The 19,924-nt window shown below is 38.1% G+C and overlaps 1 protein-coding gene across 5 annotated transcripts in view; it reads right to left on the bottom strand.

The window, feature by feature from the left end:
• Positions 1-4,063: 4,063 nt before the first annotated feature.
• The window catches only part of EVA1A (eva-1 homolog A, regulator of programmed cell death), a 69,416-nt gene continuing 53,555 nt past the window's right edge, over positions 4,064-19,924 (bottom strand). For all 5 annotated transcript variants that reach the window (XM_024758851.1, XM_024758852.1, XM_024758853.1 and 2 more), the window contains one exon: positions 4,064-5,332. In XM_024758851.1, the coding sequence (XP_024614619.1) occupies positions 4,959-5,332 (374 nt within the window). In that variant the 3' untranslated portion in view covers positions 4,064-4,958. The remainder of the gene's footprint in view (positions 5,333-19,924) is intronic.

Here is a 19,924-nt window from a genome sequence, read left to right as displayed (position 1 = left end):
CAAAGGATCATAAGATATTACTGCAAGCAAAAATATGCCAATAAAATGGAAAACCTAGAAGAAATGGACAAATTCTTAGAAAGATACAACCTTCCAAGGCTGAACCAGGAAGAAATAGAAAATATGAACAGACTAATCACAAGTTCCGAAATTGAAACTGTGATTAAAAATCTTCCAAAAGGGATTACCTTGGTGGTCCAGTGGTTAAGAATCTTCCTTCCAATGCAGGAGACGTGGGTTCAATCCCTAGTCGGGGAACTAAGATCCCACATGCCGTGGGGCAAATAAGCGTACATGCCACAACTACTGAGCCTGCATGCTTTTCTGCCACAACTAGAAAAGCCCACACACTGCAGCTACTGACCTCATGCACTCTAGAGCCTATCACAACTAGAGAAGCCCATGTGCCAGAACTAGAGAGAAGCCCGTGTGCCACAACAAAGACCCAGCACAGACAAAATTTTAAAAAAAACCTTACAACAAACAAAAGCCCAGGGCCAGATGGCTTCACAGGAGAGTTCTATCAAACACTTATAGAAGAGCTAATACCCATCCTTCTCAAACTCTTCCAAAAAATTACAGAGGGAGGAAGACTCCCAAGCTCATTCTATGAGGCCACCATCACCCTGATACCAAAACCAGAAAAAGCTATCACAAAAAAGAAAATTACAGGCCAATATCACTGATGAACATGGACACAAAAATCCTGAACAAAATACTAATAAACCCAATCCAACAACACATTAAAAGGATCATACACCATGATCAAGTGGGGTGTATCCCAGGGATGCAAGGATTCTTCAGTATATGCAAATCAATCAATATGATACACCACATCAACAAATTGAAGAATAAAAGCGATATAATCATCTCAATAGATGCAGAAAAAGCTTCTGACAAAATTCAACACCATTTTTGATTAAAAAAAACTCTCCAGAAAGTGGGCATAGGAGAACCTATCTCAACATAAAAAGGCCACATATGACAAACCCACAGCAAACATCATTCTCAATGGTGAAAAACTGAAAGCCTTTCCTCTAAGATCAGGAACAAGACAAGGATGTCCACTCTCACTGCTTTTATTCAACATAGTTTTGGAAGTCCTAGCCACAGCAATCAGAAAAGAAAAGGAAATAAAAGGAATCTAAGTTGGAAAAGAAGAAGTAAAACTGTCACTGTTTGCAGATAACATGATACTATACATAGAATATCCTAAAGATGCTACCAGAAATCTACTGGAGTTCAGCAATGAATTTGGTAAAGTTGCAGAATACAAAATTAGTACACAGAAGTCTCTTGAATTCCTATACACTAACAGTGAAAGATCAGAAAGAGAGATTAAGGAAACAATCCCATTTACCATTGCATCAAAAAGAATAAAATACCTAGGAATAAACCTACCTAAAGATGCAAAAGACCTGTACTCAGAAAACACTGATGAAAGTAATCAAAGATGTCACGAACAGATGGAGAGATGTACCATGTTCTTGGATTGGAAGAATCAATATTGTGAAAATGACTATACTACTCAAAGCATTCTACAGGTTCAGTGCAATCCCTATCAAATTACCAATGGCATTTTTCACAGAATTAGAACAAAAAAATTTTACACTTTGTATGGAAAGACAAATACTCCAAATAGCAAAAGCTATCTTGAGAAAGAAGAATGCAGCTGGAGAAATCAGGCTCCCTGACTTCAGATTATACTACAAAACTACAGCCATCAAAACAGTATGGTACTGGAACAAACATAGAATTATAGATCAATGGAACAGGATAAAAACTCCTGAGATAAACCCATACACCTATGGTCACCTAATCTATGACAAAGGAGGCAAGAATAATCAAAGGAGAAACGGCAGGCTCTTCAGTAAGTTGTGCTGGGAAAACAGGACAACTACATGTGAAAAAACGGAATTAGAACACTCCCTAGCACCACACACAAAAATAAACTCAAAATGGATTAAAGACCTAAATGTATGGCCACATACTATAAAACTCGTAGAGGAAATGTAGGCAGAACACTCTCTGACATAAATCACAGCAAGTTCTTTTTCAATACACCACCTAGAGTAATGGAAATAAAAACAAAAATAAATAAATGGGACTTAATTAAACTTAAAGGCTTTTGCACAGCAAAGGAAACCATAAACAAAACAAAAAGACAACCTTCAGAATGGGAGAATATATTTGCAAATGAAGCAACTGACAAAGGATTGATCTCCAAAATATATAAACAGCACATGCATCTCAATATCAAGAAAACAAACAACCCAATCACAAAATGGGAGGAAGACCTAAATAGATATTTCTCCAAAGAAGACATACAGTGGCCAACAGACACATGAAAAGATGCTCAACATCACTAATTATTAGAGAAATGCAAATCAAAACTGCAATGAGGTATCACCTCACACTGGTCAGAATGGCCATCATCAAAAAATCTAGAAAAAATAAATGCTGGAGAGGGTGTGGAGAAAAGGGAACCCTCCTCATTGTTGGTGGGAATGTAAACTGATACAGCCACTATGAAGAACAGTATGGAGATTCCTTAAAAAACTAAAAATAGAGCTACTATATGATCCAGCAATCCCTCTCCCAGGCATATATCTGCAGAAAGCCATAATTCTAAAGGATACATGCATCCTGTTGTTCACTGCAGCACTATTTACTATAGCCAGGACATGGAAGCAACCTAAATGTTCATCGAGAGAGGAATGGATAAAGATGCAGTACATATATACAATGGAATATTACTCAGCCATAGAAAGGAACAAAATAGTGCCATTTGCAGAGAACTGGATGGATCAGATGATAGACTGTCATACAGAGTGAAGTAAGTCAGAAAGAGAAAAACAAATATTGTATAATATCACTTATATGTGGAGCCTAGAAAAATGGTAGAGATGAACTTATCTGCAAAGCAGAAATAGAGTCACAGATGTAGAGAACAAACTTATGGTTACCAAGCAGGGGAGTGGGGGTGGATGAATTAGGAGATTAGGGCTGACATATATACACTACTATGTATAAATTAGATAAGAAATGAGAACCTAGTTTATAGCACAGGGAACTCTACTCAGTGCTCTGTGGTGACCTAAATGGGAAGGAAATCGAAAAAAGAGTGGATATATTTATTCGTATAACTGATTCTCTTTGCTGTACAGCAAGAAACTAACACAACAGTGTAAAGAAACTATACTCCAATAAAAATTAATTTTAAAAAATAAAAACTTTAAAAAGTGGCACAAGCCAATATAGATGGTGTTAATCTAAAGCCCAGGGGAATGGGGTGATTCCTGCACTTGTTACCAAGGGACTGAAACCACAAGGGTAAGAACCCAGATTCAGAGAGGCAGATTTAACAAGATTTTTGGCAGTTGTTACTAGCCAATGAGATCACTCAAAAAGGTATAATCAAGCCAGCCATTGAGGGTTTCAAGCAAACTATTGCCCCCTTGGGAAACAGATATCTGTAACCGTTCAGTTCTTAAGACAGACTTCCAAGCCCCTATCACAGATAGTGAGTTCCCAAAGTAATAGAGTGTCCAGCTGAGGAAGTCTCCCAACCGTCTTCTCAGGTATGATGACAAAGCCAATGAACTGGGGAAATCCACTAGGAAGGCTCTGGAGCATCCAGACAGGCTGACTAAGCAACCCACTGCATGGCCAGAGAAGCGATCTGACAGACTGATAGAATGCATTATTGCCGTCTATCAGGCTGGAGGATGCTGCTTCCTCCTCTGTAACCCATTTCTAAATGTGGTTCAGCCTTGCCCCTCTTTCTTCCTTACCAACTTCCCCTCTCAGTATGAGGCCACCATATTATTTCTAGCCTTAGGTAAGTCTTCTATTCCTCTGTCAGCTTAACAATCACTCAACTATTCTGTAATCATAACAGAAACATACAGAAAATGAAAAGCCCCTAGGGGCCATTTCTCCATTCTCCAGTTTCTCACAATTCTCCAGCTATTTGAAGGGCCTGGCAAAAGACCATACCCAACTATATAAAAGGGCTGCTGTTTAGGGTAAGTGTAACCACAGAGATAAACATAAAACAAAAAAAGATCTTATGTAACATTTATTTTTTATCCCAACTTAATTTTGGCTTTATTCCTCACCTCCCATTCCCATTCTTTTATTAGAAATCCAAACGGGATTTTTTTTAAAACAAATTGTTTAAAATCATGATTACCTAGAGTCAAAACAAAATTTTCTTCTCTCCAAAAGGGGGAAAAACACAGCTTTTATTCTTGTGCTGCATTTTCAAATGCATGTAGCATTAATTGCATGTTAATATATTCTTTATAAGCTATTTAAAATAAAACCTTCATCCTTTGAGGTTATTGACATTTTTCTAGTTCACTGACACATCTCCTATAATACATTATTCATTTTCATGAGTGAAGTGGGAACTTTAATAAAAAATAGGATTTTAATCCCTGAGGTTGCCATTGCAACACAAGATTGAAAGAATAGACCTTAAACAATAAGCATTGATCATGCTATCTGGATCAAAATCACCTCCATAGCATGGAGTCATTTAGAAAGTTGCATTTACTGGGTTAAGTTAACCCTGCTCTTCCTAGCCCTCATGCTGTAATAATATTTCCTTTTGTAAAGAAATAACACATAGCAATGAAGTCTGCAGAAACTTCTGAGATCCTCAGAAATCAAGAGAAACCACAAGTTCCATTTCTCTACTCTCCATCCACATTGCTGGAGAAGGGTTTTCAGCACCTGGAAAAGTTGATGAACCAACTTGTTTTTTCTACTTCTCCATAAATTTAGTAAAAAGGGAGAAATCAGTCCTCCTGGCTAGAAAATGGGAATGTCCTGCTTATCTCTGCCACCATAACATTAGCAGAGCTGCGTTCAACTCTTTGTGCCCGCCCTCCTTGTGGAACCCTTTCTCTACCAGGCGGCTAACAGCGGGGTGTGGATTCCTGCTCCTGTCCCTAGTAGTAGCGGTTCAGGCTCCTGGTGCCAGGAACCTCGGGCTGGCCATTCATCCAAATCTCCCTGATGATGCGTTCCCGCTCCTCTAGCCGCTGGGCACGCTCCAGCTCCTCCGCTGAGGTGAAGACGTTCTTGTTCAAAGTCCTCTCGAAGCGACGATGTCTCCTGACTGAGATGTCAGATGCCGCGTAGGAGCTGCCATCCTCGCTGTCGCTGCTGTTGCTGCTGCTTTCTTGGTCCTGCAGGAACTTCTTCTGGGGATGTTGCCGGCAGTCTGTGTGGCAAGAGATCCTCATCACCAGGGCAGCTACGGTGAGGACCAGCCCGATGCACACACCAGAGACAAAGTACAGGGCTGCTCGCTCAGGATTTTCTGGAGGAGGAGGAAGAAGAGAACATTTGAGAGATGACCACTATATATGCAGAGAGCAAATATGACTCCAGCACAGGGTGCACGCCTCTCACCAGACCTCAAAGCTTTGATGGTTACAAATATTGCCTTTCCACGTGACAAACTGCATAATGTTTTTAAAATATAATTTTCAACAAATGGTGAATGTGGGTAAAGAGTATATGGAATTCTCTTACTATTCCTGTAACTTAACTTCAAAATTATTTCAAAATGAAAAGTTAAAAAGAAAATATTATTTAGCATTTACTAGAAGCAAGTAACTGTGCCATTTGCTTATACCAGAAAAATCTTTGCTTCTGAATTTGCTCCTGCAACCCCTTGAATTACCTTTTAATCATAGTTATAGGTAACTTCTGAGATGACCCCCCACCTCTTGGTATTCATACTCTTATGCAAGCCCTTCCCTCCAAGGGCTGGACATAGTGGGCTGGACCTAGTGACTTACTTCTAACAAAAGTGATGGATGACTCGAGATCAGGGAACCCAAGACTGACTTCTAACTTACTCATGCTCTCTCTCTCTCTAACTTACTCACTTGCTTGCTCTGATGCAGTCAGTTCCCATGCTATGATCTGTACTCCAGAGAGGACTGCATAGGGAGGAACTAAGGGTGGCCTCTAACAGCCTTCAAAGCTTGGAAGTGTATGAATATGTTTTGTGTATTTTATTTTGCTTAGCTGTATTTTTAAGTATTCTATTCTCATTGACATTACTTTTGTAATAAATAACGTTATTTTACTGGAATTTAAAATTTTGAAGTGAATCCTCTCCTGGTAGAGCATTGAGGTGGCCACAACCCTGGTCATGCAGCAGCCTTGTGGGACACCTTGAACCAGAGAACCCAGCTATGCCAATACCAGATTCCTGACTTACAGAAACAGAGAGATAATTCATATGTGTTGTTTTGAGGTACAGATGGTCCCTGAATTGCAATGGCTAGACTTATGATTTTTTAACTTTACAATTTAGTGAAAGCAATATGCACTCAAGTAGAAATTATACTTCTAATTTAAAATTTTGATCTTTCCCTGTGCTATCAATATGCGGTACAATACTCTTTTCTGATGCTGGGCAGCAGCAGTGAGCTGTACTCCCAGTCAGCCACATGATCACTTAAGCCATTCTGAACGTAGACAACCATTCAGTTTCTCACTTTCAGTACAGTAGTCAATAAATTACATGAGATATTAAAGACTTTATTAAAAAATAGGGTTTTGGGGGCTTCCCCGGTGGCGCAGTGGTTGAGAGTCCACCTGCCGAGGCAGGGGACATGGGTTCGTGCCCCGGTCAGGGAAGATCCCACATGCCGCAGAGCGGCTGGGCCCGTGAGCCATGGCCACTGAGCCTGCGCATCCGGAGCCTGTGCTCCGCAACGGGAGAGGCCCCAACGGTGAGATGTCCGCGTACCACAAAAAAAAAAAAAAAAAAAGAAGCAGGGACTGGAATGGTTCTTCACACCATAAAGTACAATTCCAGTTCTTTGCATTCTAAAAAGAGGGTTTGTGTTAGATGATTTTGCCCAACTGCAGATTAATGTAAGTGTTCTGAACACATTTGAGGTAGGTAAGGCCAAGCTATGATGTTCCACAGGTTAGGTGTATTAAATGCATTTTTGTCAATATCAAAAGGAAAATCCCAGTCAAACAATGGGTAGAAGACCTAAATGAGACACTTCTCCAAAGAAGACCTTCAGATGGCCAAGAGGCACATGAAAAGATGCTCAACATCACTAATTATCAGAGATATAATTACATTGAGATATCACCTCACACCAGTCAGAATGGCCATCATCAAAATGTCTACAAACAATAAATGCTGGAAAGGGTGTGGAGAAAATGGAACCCTCCTACACTGTTGGTGGGAATGTAAATTGGTACAGCTACTATGGAGAACAGTATGGAAGTTCCTTAAAAAACTAAAAATAGAGCTACCAATGAATCAGCAATCCCACTCCTGGGCATATATCTGGAGAAAACCATTGTTCGAAACGATACATGCACCCCAATGTTCATTGCAGTGCTGCTTATAATAGCCAAGACTTGGAAGCAACCTACATGTCCATTGACAGATGAATGGATATATATATAGATATAGATATAGATATAGATATATACACACACACACATACACACACACACACAATGGAATATTACTCAATCATTACAAAGAATGAAATAATGCCATTTGCAGCAATATGGGTGGACTTGGAGATTATCATACTAAGTAAAGTTAAGTCAGACAGAGAAAAGACAAATATGTGATATCGCTTATATGTAGAAGCAAAAAAATACGATACAAATGAGCTTATTTACAAAACAGAAACAGACTTAGAAAAAAACGTATGGTTACTAAAGGGGAAAGGTAGAGGGGAGGGATAAATTGGAAGTGTGGGAATGACATATACAAATTACTATATTTAAAATAGATAACCAACAAGGACCTCCTGTATAGCACAGGGAACTCTGGTTAATATTCCACCATAACCTAAATGGGAAAAGAATTTGAAAAAGGATAGATATATGTATACATATAACTGAATCACTTTGCTGTACACCTGAATCTGATACAACATTGTAAATCAACTATAGTCCAATACAAAATAAAATTTTTTTAAATGCATTTTTGACATGATATTTTAAATTTACAATGGGTAAGTTGAGGAAGATCTGTAATTTGCTGTGCAGCAATAGATAACTTATACAATCACAGATTGAAAGCCAGTGTGGGCATTTTTGCAAACACTCATCAGGTTAATTTGTGGGGGAGTAATTTAAGCCCTTTTGTGGTGAGAGAAGAAAATAATCATTCTGCTGATGAGTAATATACTTAGTGGGCCCAGTGATGATCCCTGTATGATGTGTTCAACAGAATGAGAGCCTCTGAATGAAGAGCTCTCACCTTCTACATGTGAGAGCACTGGGACATGCCTGGCCTTGAGTCAAAGGGCGTGGTCAATCTGACCAGACCCAAGATTGACATCAGTAAATTAGATCCATAATCTATATTCACCTGTAAGTATGAATCAAAATGTATATATTGTTTTGTGCGTTTTTAAAGAATATAAGTGGAATCATACATGATTTATATTTGCTTTTTAAATTTAAGAATATTTCTTAGAGAGGTTTCAACATATGTCAATAGTATTCTTTCTGACTGCTGCGTATTTTTCTGTAGTATAGACATCAAAGTTTAACCTTTTCCTTGTTGATAGCATATAAATTGTTTCCTATTTTTCACTATTACAATCAATGCTAAAGCCAGTATCTTTTTGTCCTTGTATATATCTCTTTATGCATTGCAGAATTATTTCTACAGTTTAGTTAATCTAGAAACAGAACAGCTGTATCAAAGGGCTTAGGCATTTTCAGGTTTTATACGTTTCAAATTGTACCCAAAAAAGGTTCTATCAGTCTGAACACAGCATACTGAACACATGTGTTTATGATCCCTCCTTCTCTCTGAAACCTCCACTGAAATGACAGTGATGTGAGTAAAACAGATACAAAGTATAGGTACAAAGAAAAGAATAGAGAAGAAAATAGAAAACACGAATAGTCCAATGTTTACTGCAAGGGAAGAAATGTATGCATATGATTGAATACAAAAAGGGACGATGTGAAATAAAAACTGTTTAAAGAAGAAAAAAGAAAACACGGAGAGTCAACATAAGAGTAGTCAACAAACAATGAAACATAGTAAAAAGGGACTGACGTTAACATCATGGTAGTGTAAGACATCCTTACTTTTTGTACAACTAATGAGGTATCTAGCCATAAACCACAGTGCCTCCGTGGGAATTGTGTGATCTAATATATGCCAAGGGACCAGGGAGAAGTCTTGCTTACCTGTTCATCTGGTAATAGACAGACAAACACTGGTTTGGGCTACAGAATCAGCAGAGCGAGCAAACGTGCCTCAACAACTCCCAGCCGTGATTGGGGAAAACCTGGAGAGTGCTGACTTGGGCAAATACCCACAGATGAGAGAGAATTTGTAAAATTCCAGCCCCCTGGAGGTGATTAGAGCACACCACTGGAGGGAACACACACACACACACATACACACACACATACACACACACACACATGAGTTTGAATGCAGCAGAGAGGGAAAGAGGAACTTTTTCAGCTTTGCCCCTCTCCACAAGTTGACACAATAACAGACTGAACTATCCCGTGGTGACCTGTCCACAGGTGAAAAGGAGAGTACAGTGTGAGTGCCCGGCTACCCCAGCTATGCTGGATGCTGCAAGAGAAACCCATTTTTCTCCAGCAACACTAGGAGTACTGGAAACAGGACCTCTATGACTGGGGGAAGGGAGAAGATCAGAAAAGGCTAATAAGAACATCAAAAGGCGTTAAAGGGGCATGGTTCCTGCTGTCTGTGCTCAGGGCTTCAGCAGGAAGTCCACTCAAGAGCCCCTGGGAGAACATCAGCCAAGGATATCCCCACCAGCTGGTGGTTACCCCCAATGCCCCAAGTACTAAACCCACACCTCCCCTCACTCTGTGGTGGCTCCTTGTTTGCACTCAGAGATTGGCAGCAGGAGTGAGCAGGGTGAATGCAGTGCTATTAGAAAAACAGACCGGTATCTGTGGGCAAGAGAGAAAACACAAACTTGAGCTGTAGTGCTACCTTCTGGAAAACAAGAGAGATTTCCAGCAGCCAGCCAGGTGAGTTGTAAGAACCACAGAAGACATAAAAGCTTAAGAATTCTGCCACAAGAGGGAGCAAGAAGTACAGAGCAGGTGTATAAATACAAGGTCAGAGAGAACCCCAGATAGAACAGGATCAACAAACAGTATACCCTATCTGAAAGCAACTAGTAAAGATTTGAGGAGGTGTCTGAACTACAAGAAAGAGGAAGAATCAAGAAAACGCATCATCACCAAAAGATAATAATCCTTCAATAACTGAACTCAAAAGCAAAAAATCTTACAATCTAGCTGATAAAGAATTCAAAATAGTTGTTTTGAGGAAACAGTGAGCTACAAGAAACACAGAAGACAATTCAATAAAATCAGGAAAAAAATACATGTACAAAGTGAGAAATTCAGCAAAAAGTTAAAAACCATAAAAAGGAACCAAACAGAAATTATGGAGCTGAAGAATTTGAGGATTAAAATGAAAAATGAAACAGAGAGAATCTGCAGCAGGGTAGATCAAATGGAAGATAAAATAAGCAACCAGGAAGACAGTAATTTTGAAATAACCCAATCAGAGGTGAACATAGAAAAAAAAATGAAAAAGAGGGAAGAAAGTGTACATGATCTATGGGATTCAATCAAACACACAAATATATAGCATAACTGGAGTTCCAGAGGAGAAGAGAGGGGCAGAAAGTTTATTTAAAGAAACGCAAGCTGAGAACTTCACAAACCTAGGGAGAGTCCAAGTTTATGAAACTAATAGATCATCCTACTATCTCAGTGCAAAAGACCACCAAGAACATTATAATGAAATTGTCAAAAATCAAGGAAGAAGAGAGAATCCTTAAAAATCCAGAGGAAGAAAGATAATAAACTTACAAAGGAACCCTCATTAGGCTATCAGAGGATTTATCAGCAGAAACGCTATAGGCCAGGAGAGAGTGGAATGACCTATTCAAATTGTTGAAAGAAAAATTGCCAGCCAAGAATACTTTACCTGGCAAAATTATCCTTCAGATATGAAGGAGAAAATATGCTAATTAGTGACATGAAAACACATTAAAGTATACAACACACTGGTAAAGGTAAATATACAATAAATATACAGTCTCAGATTTAGAAAACTCTAATTCTGTACTATGAAGCTGTGTTAACCACTTAACTGCAGTATAAAGGTTAAAGGAAAAGGGTACTAAAAATAACTGAAACCACTATAGTCTGTTAAAAAATACACAATATAAAAACTGGCCAATTGTGACATCAAAAATGTAAAGGGGTTAGTAAAATGGTGGAGGCTTTGTGATCAAAAAGCTTTCATCTTTCACCAATTAGTATGCTGTTAGCTGTGGGCTTGTCATATATTGCCTTTATTATACTGAGATATATTCCTTTTTATACCCAGTTTGAGGGTTTATCATTAAAGAAAGTTGTATTTTGTCAAACACTTTTTCTGCATCTATTGGGATGATCAAGGAAACAGGAGATGACATCACCATCTTAAAGAGATAGCTGCATTCCCATGTTTATGGCAGCATTATTCATAATAACCAAATTATGGAAACAACCTAAGTATCTATCAACAGATGAATGGATAAAGAAAATGTGATATATATTACAGCATTATTCAGCCATAAAAGAGAAGGAGATCCTGCGATTTATAACATGGATGGACCTCAAGGGCATTATGCTAAAATGAAATAAGTCAGACAAAGGCAAATAATATATGATATCAGTAACACGTGGAATCTAAAAAAGTTGAACTCATAAAAACAGAGCAGAACACTGGTTACCAGGGGCTGTGGGGTGGAAGAACTGGGAATATGTTGTTTAAAGGTACACGTTAGCAACTAGTAGATAAATAAGTCCTGGAGACCTAATGCACAGCATAGTCATTATAGACAACAGTATTGTATTATAGACTTCAAAGTTGCTAAGACACTATATCTTAATTGTTCTCACCACAAAAAAAGAAGATAGTAATTATATGACGTGAAAGAGGTGTTAGCTAATGCTACAATGGTGATCATACTGCAATACAGAAATGTATCAAAGCAACATGTTCTCACCTTAAACTTATACAATGTTCTATGTCAAATTATATCTCATTTAAAGAAAGAAAGGAAGGGAGGGAGGGAGAGAGATAGAAGGGAGGGAAGAAGAGAAGGGAAGGGAGAAAGAAAGAGAAAGAAAGAAAGAAAGAAAGAAAGAAAGAAAGAAAGAAAGAAAGAAAGAGAAAGGAAGGAAGGAGGAAAGGAAGGAAGAAAGAAGGAAAGAAAGAAGGAAAGAAGGAAAGAAAGAAAGAAGGAAGGAAGAAAGAAAAAGAAAGAAATAAAGAAAGAAAGAAAGGAAGGAAGGAAGAAGGAAAGCGAGAAAGAGAGAAAGAAAGGAGGGAGGGAGGGAAGAAAAGAAAGAAAGGGAGAGAGAAGGAAGCTGAAACTGAACTTTGTCCAGCCAATATCGAGCAAACAGATATTCAGCAAACACTGAGAGGATTGAGTGAGCTCTTTGCCTTGAGAAGCTTAACAGCCCAGCAGGGAAGATGGCCTTATCCGTTGCAGTACCAAAGGGAAGTGCAACTATAGAAACATGAAGAAGGATTTCTGGAAATGCGAAGGTGAGTGGAAAAGCTAAGTTCAAATATGGGAATCTGAAAAGGCTTTCTAGAAAAGATGTACAAATCCATGCTTTTACCAGGGTGGAAAACCATCAGGCAGACCTGTATTTGAAGCCTCATCTCAGACTCTTCTTTTAAACAACGATAACACTACCCACTCTGCTGAATTGTGGTAAAGATATTACAGATGACAAGCATAAAGGGATTATCCCAGATCCTGGCAATAACTGATAACTTATTCTCACTCTATTTATTTTGTTCCCCTCTCTCCCTTCCTTCCTTCCTTCCTTCCTTTCTTCCTTCCTTCCTTCCTTCTTTCCTTCCTTCCTTCCTTCCCTCCTTTCTCTCCCTCTCTTTCCCCCTTCCCTTCCCTCCCTCCCTCTCTCATTCCTCTATCCATCTATCTGTTTTCCTCCCTCTTTCCTTCTCTCCCTTATTCCCTTCCTTTCTTTTCTCATCCCATCCTCCCTTCCCTGTGAATTAATGTCTCTCTTTCACAACCTGCCCTCACCCCACCTATAACATAGGTTAACTTGAAGATGGTTACTGAACTGAATGTTGGAAACCACTATTTTCCCTCTATCGTAACTAGTCCATCCTGTCCTGTCTTAACTTCCCAGATAAGAAAACATCTTTTTTTGCCTACTATTGTCTCAGACACAGATTCCCAGAGAAACCCAGTAAAAGCAACCAGAGAGGGCAAGGAGTATTTACTGAGTCTCACTGGATCCTGAGCAGGTGACTCAGGACTGATTTTCACAGCTGATATAATTTGTGTTGTTTCTCTTCATCATTCTTTTACAAAAATCAAACTGTAGTTCTATTGTGGTTGCTTTATCTCTCTCTGTTCCAGGTCACTTCCTCTTAGGCAATGATCTACCCTGTCTTGAGGAGATCCAGATAGCTGTTAGTTGACCAAGAAGCAGAATAGAGACAGCTATTGATGGTAGTTTTCCCTCAATAAATAAAAATAAATGTATTGCTATATCTTGCTTCCTGCAGGGTCATTGTTTTCATTGGCAGGAAGAGGACCTATGGGGAGGTCCTGGGGCTAATTTCATTTGCACCCTTGGAAGTCAGATCATGCCCAACAGACGCAGTAGGAGAGAACAGTAACACCAGTCCAGGCCAGTTCAGCTGAGGTCTGTGCAAACATAATCTTTTCCCTGCATGGACTTTCTTGTTGGTCCTACAGCTTGCAATCCCTTGAGTGGAAAAGAAAAGATTTTAAAAGATAGGCTTTAAAGAGAACAGTGTGACTTGTGTAGAATCAGGGAGTATTCAGCACAAACTCTTCTCTGAATTCTTAAGGCACTGTGAAGATGTCTCTTTATGGGATTCTGCCCCTCCCTATAGAAAAACAAAGACTCCCATTAAAACTTTTGCCTTCTCTGAAATGCTGGAGAAAGCTTCCTTCCTTCTCTTTCCAGCTCTGATTTTTTCTTCCCCAGGAAGGAGTATTGGAGAATCACTGTGCCCACTAGGCTGGCTCTGGTGCTCCTTCCTTCTGGTGCTGGTTCTCCTTTGCTTTCACTTCTTTCAGCTTCCCCTCTCTTCTCCTACTCCCCCTCTCTTGCCCCCAGGCAAAAACACCCCAGAAGAGGCCTTTCATTATTCCACCTCATCCTAATCCACCCTACTCACTTTTCTTTACCTGCAGTGGGAAAGACCTGCAGTTCTATAGCCCAGGACTCAAGGGCAGCTAGGTAGAAGGCCCTGACACATTATCTGATCTGGCTTATTTACTGGGCAAGTTGATACTGTATTCTGATGCTTTTCTGGCTCCTTGAGTATGGAAGGGAGGAGTGTAATTAGCTCCTCCAATCTAGGCACACTTTATATAGTTGTATTATAATCAGTTATGTAACCACTATATTCCCCATACAACAGTGAGAAATTTGAGAAGAGAATCCACATGATTCACTTTGGATTGCCACAGCATCCAGCCAGTGCTTTGCTCACGGTGCCTATCTCTTAAGTATTTATTGAATTAAATCATGAATACACAATTTCTAAAAGTTCAATTATTATATGTGGATAAACAGATATATGCCAGTATGGATATATGCATATATATGTGACAAATGATTTATGTATAATAATATAATATTAAAAGAGTAGGGAATAGAAAAAAATCTATCAAATCACCATAATCTTACAACCTGAATATAGCTACACACTATGAAGTGCAGTGAAGCGAATTTTCTTCTGTTCTTTCTTTCTCTTATATAAATTTATATTTACTTGGTTATAATCAGTTTATATACAACTTATATTTTTCTCTCTGGATATACTTTCTGTTTATTTTTAAGATGATTTTTTTAGAGCAGTTTTAGGTTCACAGCAAAATTAAGTGGAAGGTACAGAGATTTCCCATATACCTCCCAACCCCACACATGCAATAGCTTCCACCATTATCAACATCTCCCATCAGAGCGGTACATTTGTTACACTTGGTATAATTTGGTACAATTATTATATTTGACACATGAACCTAATAGACATATAATAACCCAAAGCCCAGAGTTTATATTCGGGCTCACTCTTGGTGGTGTACCTTCTATCAGTTTCAAAAAATGTATAATAACATGTATCCATCATACACAGTATTTTCACTGCCCTAAAAATCCTCTATGCTCCACCTATTCATTCTTCGCCCCAAGGATACACATTTCATATAATGTAAATGTCTTTCTGTATTGCTCCACAGTCTCCCAGTCAATCATACTTAACAATGGCTACATAGTATTCTACCCAGTGAATGCACCATAGGCTACAAAAATAGTTTCCTACCTTTGGATACTTAGGTTGTTGCAAATTTCTTTTTTAGTAAAAATGATGGAAGGAACATTTTTGTGCTTAACACTACTTCCTTTTTTGCTTGTTTGTTTCACTTACTGCTTTTATAATGGATTCTCAGAATACAAATCTTCATGTCAAAAGGGTATATATTTTTATACCTCTTGATACAAATTGCTAAATGAATGTTCAAAAATGGTACATTACTTTATCTTGCCAACAGCTGTGTATGAAAGTACCACTTTCACCAAACTCTCCGAAAGGGGATATTCCAACTGTTGGATTTTCTTTTTATTTTATAAGTCAATAAATGATTACTTTATTCCACAAAAATTTACTGTGAGTCAACAGTGCCTTTGGCCTAGAGACATAAAGGTTCTCAGCCTTCACCAGATTCCCATATAAATAAAAGAAGAATAATAATAGAAAACAGAAATTACAATACTTTCTTAAATCTCCAAATTTGTGACTATTAGTTGAGTAATGTTCGTCTACTCTCCCTCATTGCTGAGACTACCTCCCTCATGCCAATCTCATAGGAAAAGTGATTCAAATTCTGGTTAAATATTACATGGTCTGCACAGCTATAGTGGCAGTTAAACATCCAAAGAATATTGGTTAAGTAAAAAAATAAATAATCCCCCAAAACTTATTCAATGAAAAAAATTACTGTAAGCAAAGTTAAATGACAAATTGGGAAAAATATTTGAAATATGTAACAGAGACCTAATATATAAAGAGCACCTAGAAAGAGCAAAAAAGACACCAATAAAGTAAATGGACCAAAAAAAGAAAAAAAAAAAAATCGGGCTGGCCAAAAAGTTTGTTTGTGTTTTTCCATTGCATTTTACAGAAAAACCTGAAAGAACCTTTTTGCCAACCCAATATTAATAGTTCACAGAAAAGTAATGGCTCTTAAACATATGAAAAGATGCTCGCTGAAAGCACGGGTTGGCACACCATGGCTCACAAGCCAAATCTGGCCAGCTGTCTGTTTTGTTATTGGTACAAAGCCATGCCCATTCATTTATGTTTTGTCTATGTCTGCTTGCATGCTACAACACAGAGTTGAGAGTTAGAATAGAAACTGTATGGCCTACAAAGCTGAAAATATTTACTATCTAGCTCTTTAAAGAAAAAGTTTCCTGACCTATGACCTAGAGGAACAAAAATTAAATAACATTTAGATATTATTTTTTATCTACCAGACTCAAAAATCCAACAGTTTGAAAATACTGTAACAGGGTTTTCTCATACATCTTATAAGCAGTAAATTTGTGAAACTCTTTAAATGCCAATTTGGTAATACTTATCATAAATAATAATTATTGTACACTTGATCCAGCAATTCTACTTTTGAGAATTTTCTCTACAAATGCACTTGAACACATATGTATGTCACGGTTATTTATTGCAGGCTTGTTGTCCTGTTTGAAAAGATTTGAACCATTCCCACTGGCCATGACTGGTTAAACTATGATTCATCTGTACAATGGAACAGTGTGTAGTTGTCTAAAAGAATGAGGAAGCTCTCTATACATTGATATTAAATACAATATTTTCAAAATACATTTTTCAGTGAAAAAAGTTAAGTACAAACCTGTGTATAACAGTGGGGAAGGTGAGACTGTATGCTTATATTTTCTTATATCTGCACAAAGAACTCTGGAAAGATGCAGAGAAGCCTGGTATGGATCAAATTTGGGGACTAGAAGTAGGAGACAGCTCTGGAGTAAGACCTCTTACTACATGTCATCTTGTATTGTTTGATCACTGAGCAATATTCATTCACTAACTTGTTGAGCATCTAATAGGTGCCAGGCACTATTCTAGATGCTGAGGATATGGCAGTAAATAAATGAAACACAAATCTCTGTGCTCTTGGGAGTTTACATTCTAGTAAGCTAGTAAGGAGATGGATGATAAACAAGATAAATAAATAAAATAGGTGGTATGTTAGGTGGTGATAAGGAGAAAACAGAAAAAATAGGAAGGAAGATATGATATGTTAAATGTGTGCTGGAGGGAAGGAGGTAGACAAAGTGACCAAAAGGAATCTCATTGAGAAGGTGATTTTTAAAGAAAAATCTAAAAAGAATGGAAGAGTGAGGCTGGAGAATGTATTATCAATTCAAAACATTAAATTAAAAAGAGCAATCATTCAGCTTAATCTTTCTAACAACCTTCCTAGAAGTTATTAATGAGGTTATTATTATTAATGAGATTATCCTCATTTTAAATTGTTATATTATGATACCAAGGGGTTGCTTTCAAGTAGTTAGAACAAGAAGTGTTTACCGCTCCAATCCAAGTGCTGAGATAGAGGAAACCAAACATGTGTAGGGAGAACACATGGATGATTCTTAGGTGGATGGGCACCTAAGCCAGAGTAGGGAATAAGGGGAGAAGATGATTGAGAGAACACTAAAGACTGGGAAGGAGTTAGCCAGTCCAAGACTGAATGGAAGAGTTCCTGGATAAGGAAATAACTGTGCAAAAGAGATGAGAAAAGGCTAGGCAGGTGGTTTAGAATAGTTGAAGTGAGGCCTTGCTCAGGGAGGACTATAATTAAATAAGAGCATGGAGAAGTCAAGGTTAGACAATAAAAGCCCTGGTAAGCCACATAAAAAACTGCATATTGGAGTACCTCAAACCATCCCTAAGTCCGTTGCCTCTTGCTTGTCTCTATTCTAGCATGTTTTCTAAACCTTGGCATGACCTACATCTTGAAAAGTTAATTCTTTGTCATAGGGGTTGTCCTATGCATTGTAGTATGTTTCTCTACCCACTAGATGATACTAGCAGCAACCCTCACCTGTTGTTATAGCCAAAAATGTGTCCAGACATAGGCAGAAATTCCCCTACTGTGCAAAATCACCCCTGATTATGAACCACTGGTCTGGAAGTTGAAAAGGCTAGAATTCTCATTTTTCCAGCCTCTCTTACACCTAGAAATGGCCATATGACACAGGTCTAGCCTATGAAACATGAGATGAGGTCGGCTGGAACCTCCTTCCTTTTTCATATGTCTTTCAATCTTGAATCAAAAGGCAAGAGCAACAGCAGCCATTGTGCAGCCATGAGATGACAAGCATAAAAAAAAGGTCATGAGAATCACAGAGAATCTGGCCCCTATATTTTTGAGCTAATGCTAGCAACCACCTACCTCGAGACTTCTTGTTATGTGGGTAAGATAACTCCTATGTGTTTAGGCCACCAAATTGAAGGTTTCTACTATTTGCAGCTGAAAACAACTCTAACTGTTAAACCATAAAAAAGTGTTTGGATTTTATCCTTGATACAACGAGGATCCACAAAGAGATTCTAAAAAGTAAAAAGAATTGCATCATCACACCTACATTTTAGAAACATCGTTTCACTACAAAACACGGATTGGAGGTTGGTAGACCATAGAAAATGCCATTATGGCAAAGCAGGCAAAAACATGAATGAGCTTAAACCAACTCAGTTACAGTGGGAATAAAGTAGAAGGGAGGCATTTCAGGGACATTGAAAGGTGAAATGGACCAACCGTAAGTGATTGGATATGGGCAGTGAAGAAGATGCATCAAAGGCTAAAAATCATATTTCTAGTATAGGTGATGCCCTAGATGGTAAACAAAATAAGGAGTATATTTAATTTGCAAACAATGTTACTGATAAGGGATTAATTTCCAAAATATACAAACAGCTCATACAGCTTAATATCAAAAAAACAAAAACCCAATCAAAAAACGGGCAGAAGACCTAAATAGACATTTCTCCAAAGAAGACATACAGATGGCCAACAAACACATGAAAAGATACTCCACATCACTAATTATTAGAGAAGTGCAAATCAAAACTCTAATGAGGTATTACCTCACACCAGTCAGAATGGCCATCATTAAAAAGTCTACAAATAATAAATGCTGGAGAGAGTGTGGAGAAAAAAGAACCCTCCTACGCTGTTGATGAGAATGTTAGTTGGTGCAGCCACTATGGAGAACATTATGGAGGTTCCTTAAAAAACTAAAAATAGTTACCATGTGATCCTGCAATCCCACTCTTGGGCATATATCCGGAGAAAACTCTAATCAAAAAAATATATGCACCCCAATGTTCATAGCAGCACTATTTACAGTAGCCAAGACATGGAAGCAACCTAAATGTCCACTGACAGATGAATGGATAAAGATGTGGTATATATATATACATATATATATATATGTATATATATATACACAATGGGATATCACTCAGCCATAAATAAAGAATGAAATTATGCTATTTGCAGCAACATGGATGGACCTAGAAATCATCATACTAGTGAAGCAAATCAGAAAGAGAAAGACAAATATATGATATCACTTATACGTGGAATCTAAAAAAATGATACAAATGAACTTATTTACAAAACAGAAATAGACTCACAGACATAGAAAACAAACTTATTACCAAAGGGGAAAGGTGGGGAGGGATAAATGAGAAGTCTGGGATTAACATATACAC

Source organism: Neophocaena asiaeorientalis, unplaced genomic scaffold (assembly GCF_003031525.2).
Source record: "Neophocaena asiaeorientalis asiaeorientalis breed wild unplaced genomic scaffold, Neophocaena_asiaeorientalis_V1.1 scaffold285, whole genome shotgun sequence".
In the NCBI taxonomy this organism is placed as follows: Eukaryota; Metazoa; Chordata; class Mammalia; order Artiodactyla; family Phocoenidae; genus Neophocaena; species Neophocaena asiaeorientalis.
This window is presented reverse-complemented; position numbering and strand designations above follow the sequence as displayed.